The 8960-nt window shown below is 49.3% G+C and overlaps 1 protein-coding gene across 1 annotated transcript; it reads right to left on the minus strand.

The window, feature by feature from the left end:
* Nucleotides 1–223: 223 nt before the first annotated feature.
* Nucleotides 224–4553, minus strand: LOC119108432 (endonuclease 8-like 1). Its single transcript, XM_037232003.1, has 4 exons — nucleotides 4187–4553; nucleotides 2404–2655; nucleotides 382–433; nucleotides 224–280 (listed from the first exon to the last, which is right to left on the minus strand). Exons 1-4 carry the CDS (start codon nucleotides 4516–4518, stop codon nucleotides 224–226), a joined length of 693 nt encoding a protein of 230 aa, XP_037087898.1. The 5' UTR covers nucleotides 4519–4553.
* Nucleotides 4554–8960: the final 4407 nt, after the last annotated feature.

Below are 8960 nucleotides of genomic sequence, written 5' to 3' on the forward strand. Positions count from 1 at the left end.
GTGCTCCAGAAGGGGGGGGGGGGGGGAGGGAGCGGCGGCGCGCATCGAGTTTCTTTTTTTTACAGAAAAAAGCGACGTGTGTTCGTGGGTGTGCTGGCGCGCCCCGTAGCAATTCTTGGTGTCAAGCTCGCCTCAAAGCATCTCTCCACCATTCCGAACGCCAACCAATGCTTCCCAAGGAAGCAAGGCCCCCAGAACTCTGCACCCTCTCACCTCGAATGCGTCAAACCTCATCCCCTTCTTCCTTCTTGACGGCCGGCTGCGGTTCCAGCGCCTCCAGCTGCAACGTCGTAGCGTTTTACCGCCGCCATGGTGACCACCTCGGTGGCCAGCTGGTGGCACATGTGCAGCACGTCCGTCTGACCCACCTTCAGCTCTAGCGGCAGCGGCGCCAGCACGTCCCGCTGCGCTCTCAAACGGGCGTACAGACAGCCTGGTCAAACAGACAGGTGGGTCACAGGCGGCGGGACCATAGGAATCCGACTGGGTGTGAGCAAATATGGCGACACATAGTTAACATTTTAGCCCAATCGGGCTACTTTCTATCCTTTTCTTACTTCGAACACCTGTTTTTCTCATTTCGGCGTGAACTGGGTGGGGTACATTCAGGCTTGGCCTTCCTCCGAAAATACATTATGTAAATGCCTCTGCATGTTTCAACACCTGGTCTTCACCTGGCTACCTGAGCATTCTTCTTCGCCGTACGTTTCGCCACTCGGTAGCCAACACCGCATTGTCTGTACACCATTTGTCTTAATTCTGCATTTCAGGAACAGACAGGTAGCTACGCAACAAAATAACTCCATTAGTTTTGGCGGGATTAAGTCGTATAAAAACCTCAAATCATGTTCTGCTAGCCTTTTTGCAAGAGCTTCTGTAGCTGGTTTGAGCTACGACCAGACTGCGCCAGGCTCCTAAGATTTCCTCCCGGTATACGTTCCTAGTTCTAGAAGCAAGAATAAACTCAGTACTAGTTTGGAATGAAATCGAAGGCCTAGCAAAGCCAGGATCCAACACTGAATTTGTTGAGGGGAACCAGCGGGAACAGGATCCAATACCGACCACTTCAATTGTTCTGCAGGAAACAGCAGGAACCAGATCCAGCCTGACACTAAACCAGGGATCTTGCCAAGAACCAAGATCCGACTTGTAATATGCACAAGAAATCAAACGAAGTAAGGGCCCCGTCGCAATTATGCCCACGATTATCCAGCCAAAAACCAAGGTCCAACACGGAATACGGCCGACGGTGTGTATCTGGCAGAACCCAATACCAGCCTGGAATGATATTAAAGACATAAGAGCCATGATCCACTTTACGCTCAGCGAAACAGCAAAAACCAGGATCTCACCAAAAATTCCTGCCAGGAACCAGTGTGCACCGCCCTGTATCTATATTTCGCGCGTGGCACGAGTAAATATTACAGGACATATGCAGGCTATCTTATATTTCAGCTGCATGCCTTCCATCGCAGGTGATAATCAAAAGATAACCCATGCTGGCGGTTGCGAATGAGCCAACGAGTCGTGACAAACCAATCGTAACCAGGAACCAGACCCTAGTCTGTGTGAAGGAACTAGGATCCTTGATTTGTTTGTGAAAAAAGCAATGGAAATCAGGAATGAGTGACCGGGTTTGCAACACGGTCATTGAATCAAGGAGCCCGGAGATTATAGTTACCAAACAACCAGCTGAAATCAGGATCCAAGATCTTGCGTCCATTACGTAAATGTGGAAACTAGGCATACGTCTGGTTGCACACAACCTCCAGAACTGATTACGACTAACTGGTTGTAAAGCGCCCAGAGCTGGTATCGTCATCCCAGCTCGAAAGTTATATAAGAGATGTTGCGGATGCCGAGGCATGTAGGGAGCAGGATATTGCTGGCATCACGGCGTTGCTGAGACTACATGGCGTCGCCTGTCCCTCGCCCTGGGCAATAAAGGGGCGGGAGTAACGCAGGGAATCGAACCACGTCCCTCTAGTTTCCCAAACGCGCAGCTCGCCCGATGCACTACCACCATTACCCTGCCAGATATGAGCGGGGAACGTCTTTATCTTGATCGATGTAAACAACAATGCTCGTGCTCATGCTCAAACGAGCTCATGCGTTATAACAAATTACGGCATTTTAGAAATGATGTCAGCCAGCTCTCGTTCTAAACATGCTGGCTCAATGCTCAGTGCTCCATGCCAAGACTAAGGGATTAGCATGCAACTTATCTCACTTTCCTACATTGGCCTATAACTTGTGCAATCCTCGGAGTTTTACTAAGTTCCGCAATTTTCGTCCCTAGGACTTTCTATCAGCCGCGTCTAACTACTAAAAACGAGCTGTCAGAAGGTGCTACAGCCAGTTGCTGCCAACCTTACTACCAGGCCGCCACCTCACGTTGCCCACCTGTGCAGGACCTCAGCGCGCAGGTAGTTGCCGACCCCGTTGAAGTAGCGCTGATCCAGCATGGCCTCGCATATAGGCTTGTTGAAGACGGAGACGGCCAGATTGTCGAGCACGTTGGCACGGAAGAGGTCGGCCTCCTGCAGGATGCACGGGCCGCGGTCCTTCGACCACTCGGGACTCGCTACCCACCGGCCGAAGCCGCGCATGTCCACGAAGCTCAGCGTGTAGGACGGCTCGCCGGCCGTGCGGAAGCTGAAGCAGCAGTCGCAGTCGATCTCTGCTCCGATACCGACCCTCGGGCGGTGCGAGGCGCCATCAGTGATCAGACTCATCTTCTGAGACGAACTAAGCACAATACTATTACCTGTGCGTTGGTGAAACGAAACAAACAGCGTTGTTTCTATCGGGGAAACCCTTTGATAAAACGTGCACCCGTGCCCACATAACACCCCCACTGCACTTTTTTAAGGTCGCGTTTAAGGATTCCGTCCCTCGTAAGCTACGTTACACATGAATAAAAAGGGGGGGAAGAGCATGACCGAAACGTAACCAGGGGCGATGGGCGTTTTGGATAACATAACGCTACACTAAGGTGTGATTGCATCTCATGTTAAAATACTTTATATTGCACATCTTAAAAAAAAACGGTTTACGGACGACAGCGCATGACGCTCAGATTTAATCTAACTTTCAAATAGGTGTAGAAGGACCCTACGCCAGCATTCCACGAGGTCCAAGCCTTAATGTTACCCGAGGTCACTGATTTAAGTTGACTTCAGTTAACTACTTCGGGCCATGGGCCAACTCGATGGTATTTTGGGACACTGATTTCGAATTTGACTCCTATTACATATCATTCTCACCCATTCAGTTTTCTATCACAACCACATGACGTGGTGTTAACTTTAACGCCATGATGTGGCGTTAACTTCACGCCGCCACAAACTAGTCATGCGTTGTTATCTAATCTGACCTGTTAATTAAAACGAAATTATGTTCAATGGCTGCATTAGATGCGCAAAGCTTCAATGAGTCTTGCACATCTTATTGCCTAGTGGTCATCCACAGAGAATGTTTCGTGATATTTGGAAACAATACCTGCCGCAGGACACTACATGCTAACCTCGAAGCTTTAAGCTGGATATCGGTAAATCCTGCCACGGTAAACAACACACTCTCCTTTGCCCCGTGAATCTTACTTACGGGGCGATGTCACACCGCTCCCGGTAAGACGATGGGGAATGTCAGGATAAGTGTTGCCCGTTCGCACCGCGTGTGGCACTTTCGGTCAAACGCGAGACAAAATTCTGGTTGTGCCAGCTGAGTGACCCATTCCGTCAATTTGGAATCTCTGCAAGAATGATTTGGCCTGCAATGTCGGTGACCAGAAAACGTTAGACTGCAAATGCCACTCATGATGTAAATTGAGACCAGACAAAGTGTAACTTGACAAAACATTTACCTTCCGGGAGTTTTGAGCACTTCTCGTGGTCGGCTGGAATCAATGACCAAAGTGACCTCGGGTGACTCTTTTGACCTCGTTTTATCTCCAAGGTATGTTGGACGCGGATTCCGCTTTGAAAACCTATTTCGGACAATTTCCACTCATCTGGCTAACGTTACTCCACTTCTCAGGCCCCATTTATATGACATGAGTATGTGACACACGTCTACATGAATGTCAGTTTTAATCATGCTGAAAATATCTCCGAACTACGATCATTCAGGTTGATGACGGGTCATTGCGCATGATGGGGCAATCTGATGTTTTGCTTCAACTTACCACACTTTGGCATGCTTGGGTGTGTCAGCAGTCTTCGTGAATTTGAAGCACCCAGTCATTCCAAAATTGAAGCGAATTGTCCATTCCTCCGGTTTGTAGGATGCATTTGGGCATTTCGATTTAAGTGGCTTCACTGTCAACATAAGCTCTTTCCCTCGAGACCATGACGTCAGAGTGTAACACGCGTTGTCACCGAGGCGTTTGTTGAAATCCACCAGCCTTGGCTCTCTGTTGGCGGGCAGCCGCTCCACAATTTTGCCGATGAATGATTTTGAATCACTCACTCTCTTGATAAACAGCGAAGATAGATGGAGCTCCGGACCTTCAGGCATGACTGCGTCTGTCTGGACCACCCTGGAACATGAAAACGCTTGGTAGGTTCTCATGGCAACCATAATTGAAAAAATACTCAAAATAATAGCATAACTTAAACATTTTTTCAACGACCAGTCCTTGCGGGTGCTAAGTGAAGGAGCTGACACACTGAACACGCACGCAAAGACACCTTGCGTTGAGTGGACGATATTAGTGTGCATTATTTTTGGATGCCTTTAACATCATAACAGGTTTTTCTGACTGATCCGACCCCTGGCTGCCGGGATACCTGACAGGAACCGGGTGTGATGTGATGAGTACCAGGGACGCATGCGGGTTGTCGGAAACAAACTCCATGTTGGCGACCGCCCTCCCCCGCCATGGCGTGTAATGGAACCTGATAAAAATGCCGGCATGGCGTTTACTGATTTTTTGTCATAAAATAAATGCGTCGAGGCTATTGAGGCGCATGTAGCACTATAATTAATCTAGAAGACTCCTTTCAGGCATTTCTCTGAAACCAGCGTACGACCTGCTTACTAAGACAAAATCAGCGATTGTCCAGCTGTCATATCTTGTTCTCCAAGTGTCCACTGCAAGGTCAGTGTCGTCAGACATTCTTAGGAGTCCAAGGAAACGCCCATGCTTCCAATGCCAGAGCCGGATTAATGTTCGCCTAATTTCGCCACTACTATTGCCAGCCCTGCTGTAATGAATCTGTCTTGTTTCCCCAGCGTACCTCGCGAGAACAGTGGGCGTGCTCTTTTGCCGTAGCAGCGGGCTTCGCTTAAAAATGACTAAATTTCGCGACTTCTTATTACACCCGTTATAAATTATTCTGGGCTGGATATGTGCGGTCTCCCTGACATTCCTAACAGCAAGAATTTAAGCAATGCGTTCAATCGCCACTGGCGCTCACTTTTTTCGCCACAACGAATGAATAACTTACTTAATAGGTTGCGTAGCCTGAGTAGGTTACTGCTGCCGACCGCAGGCGCGCGTGCGCGGTTCGTCGCTCTTACTTAAGACGCTCGCCGACGGCGACCGAGCTATCAGCCGGCGACATTTTGACGACGCAAAAAATGTGCAATGGCAATCTTATAGCTGAATTAATCCTTGGGCGGGATAGCGCACAGAGAGACGAATAAGTACATGGTAAACGCGGAAAATAGGTCGGCGCATGCAGCGATGTACATTTCGCGGCGACCCTGGCTACAGATTAAGCGACAGCCTGTTGCATTTGATACCGTTTTTTCGAGATGCGGATACTCCTGCCGTGCCTTGGAATCGCTGGCGCCATGAAAAGTCACGCAAATTCGCGTTGATCCCATGACTTGCGGACGGTACGTTGGTCGGCGCTCCGAAACTAGAATTGCGCATCCACCCTTACTGGCTGCCAAGCGCGGTATGAAACGTCCGCCAGCTGTGGGTGCCGAGGTATGGCATGGAACGTCCGCCAGCTCTGGTTACCGAGGTATGGCATGGAACGTCCGCCAGCTGTGGGTGCCGAGGCATGGCATGAAACGCGAAACCCAGTCAGCACGGGGAAACCGTCCTAACCGCTTCCTTGCACGGGACATGGGACCCGAGCGACGTGAATCTGCCGCCACGCGTTTTCCTTTTTATTACCCAGCACTATGTGCCAATGGTCGCTCCGACCTGAGGTTACCGACATGTGGGAAGGGCTGCGAACGGCTGCTTGGCTGTTTCGCGCCGCTCGCATTCCACCGCTACCAGTACAAAACCAATGGACGAAAGGAGCACCTTGCTTCAAGTGCCACGCGCCAGCCGCCAGCCGCGTGCCCAAGAAACTCGGCACCGCGCGGTATTTCATGCGCACGTGCATCATATCCGAATGATGCCATTTGCCGACTCGCCGTGCGGCCCGAGCACGACGAAGAATGGGACAGACGGGACAGATACACGCCAAACCAAACAATATATGGACAAAATTGACCCACCCCTTCGCTGGACAACTGTTGATCTGGTTTGGGGGTGCGCTTACTATTACCTGAACAGTTCTCAGTCAGCTAATTGCTATTATTTGTCAGATTTACCTAAACACGACCGGAAACATGACTCCTCAACCTCTCGTCCTGTGTTGATAGCATATTCCGTCTAGCTTAATTACCACGCCTCGTTTGGTTTACAATAGTAATTTCACAAACTGACAGGACAGCTTAAGTAAACCTTGATTCAATAACTCACAGCGTAAGAAGCGGAGAAACATATAGCGAAGCGACGAGCGATATTCCATCATATTCCGCCTGGCACCATGGATGAATGGGCAGCGGAACTCCGACTAAAATAGAGTAATTTTGCTGACCACCCGTCACACCGCGTGCTCCGGGAACGTTAACACGGACAACGAGGCCTGATTATTGTTCCTGAATGACGCCGTAGATGGATGGAGATTGCACCAATGAAAACTTGAGTTGAACGGTTCCATAGAGTACACAGGTGCCAATCTTGGTCTTACGGCCAAGCCGATGGGGCACCAAGCCGCCATGATACGGAAATACTTTATGTAATCATCCGAGGATTACAACTGCAAACGTTACATGACCGAATTCCTAGTCCCGTGTTCAGCTTTCATATCAAGCTCCCAAATTCCTCACTGCGGTTGCGGTTGCCGCTAGGTTTCGTTGCGCACTCCTGACCCTTAAGAAATCCGCTCTGATCGTCACTGCCCACGCCGATTCAGCGTTGGCAGCAACAGCATCCATAGATGACCGTAGTCGCTCCCCAACGTCGCCGCGAAGCATCTGTCGCTCTCCGCAGCCTCTTCAAAGCGCATTCCGGCGCATCCCTTGAAGTTAGGTACTACAGGAACGGAACCTACTTTCAAGGTAGGCAACCCGAAACAAGCCCAGGGCGGCTTACTTCAAGTATTCGGCAGCGGCGACTCAACGTAGATCGGTGGTATTCGGCTACATGGGAAAATACACGGAACGACAACTGGGTCGTAAATCCGGGCAATGAAGCGGCGCATGTGGTGATGTAATGATCCAGATGATAGTTTCGGCGACAGCGTGGTGCGTTCGCCACCGCTTTTCGAAATGCCTACAATCCCGACAAACAAATGTTCGCCACACAAATCGTGCAGTGCGTTGGTCAGCGCTTTGAAGTTAGATTGAGTCACCACCGGCTTTAGCTGCCGAGACGTAGCATTAAACGTGGAAAACCAGCTGTCGAAAACGGGCAAATCTAGATGGACAGCTCGCGTGCGCGTGATGTCCGGTCCGTGCAATCGCGCACCTGGCCTCACCTGGCGCGTGACGCCAGGTGTAGTGACGGCAAGCTAGGGCAAATGTGGTCAGTTCCTTTCCAGCAAATCACAGATTTCACATTCAAAAGCTTAGACCGAATCACACATGGCAAATCCGACCTGGCTTATCAAAGATGACCTGGCGTAGCCGAGGCGATAGTACCGGAACGTAAGTAATGCGCTGCGGAGTGGCATAGATACAAGAAGCCTGAGACGCTCTTACGATTTTCCTAAGACAAATAAGCGTTATTCAGTGTTGATGATGATTTGGGGATTTAGGGCGCATCGACTGTTATTCAGTGTTAAATCTCTTTGACATCTGGGGGGAAAATGACACCTTTTCATTGTTTTCATTGTCATCCTCACACTATTTGTTCCATCTTTTCCACCAAAAAACAGATCAATAAACATTTTTCTAAAGGCACTATTGACTGCCATTCAGAGCTTAGCAAAGGATTTGAGCTATAGGCTAAAGTTCCCACATTTCCTATGGGCAATGTTTGCATCATGTGGTGCATTCAATGGCTACGATCTGATTTCACGTTTCAGGCGATCCAACAGAAGAACCAGGGCCCATACTTCATAATATTCCGCATCCTGCAAAATGTCATCTACAGGAAATGGGGGAGACGCTGCCTACTCCCTGGACCATCATGCTGTGCATCCTACAGGTCTCATGCGGTCTTTGTTTGACCTGACCTGACCTTGATCTGTGCACCATAATATAATCCTTAGGCCCAATGCATCTTCTTTTAGTTCATGACGAATTTAAATGAGCCACATGCCTACAGAACATGTATTGTAGGCTCACATAGAAAAACATGCTAAAAATGAACAATATTTGATGACAACAAGGCAGCAAGCATCAACAAACTCTATCAGCATGGAATGAGGCTGGAAGCTGCAATCTACATGCTAATAGCATATCCAACATCGCTGAAGTGTTCTATCACATCACACGGTCATGGGCCATGGAGATACAAACACACCACAAGGTAATGACGGGGGTATTTATTATTTGGAGACAATTGCAACCAGTCCAAATGCAGTATAACTTAAAATGTCACTGATCAGACGCGCTGGTGTAGTTCTAACGTGCCTTGATCTGTCCACAACCCACCGATCCACAGCCACGCTCAAAGCAAGGCGATATACAAAATAAACGACTCGGGATCGTGACACGAGCGCCAG

Source organism: Pollicipes pollicipes, unplaced genomic scaffold (assembly GCF_011947565.3).
Source record: "Pollicipes pollicipes isolate AB1234 unplaced genomic scaffold, Ppol_2.1 Scaffold_6686;HRSCAF=7923_pilon_pilon_pilon, whole genome shotgun sequence".
In the NCBI taxonomy this organism is placed as follows: domain Eukaryota; kingdom Metazoa; phylum Arthropoda; class Thecostraca; order Pollicipedomorpha; family Pollicipedidae; genus Pollicipes; species Pollicipes pollicipes.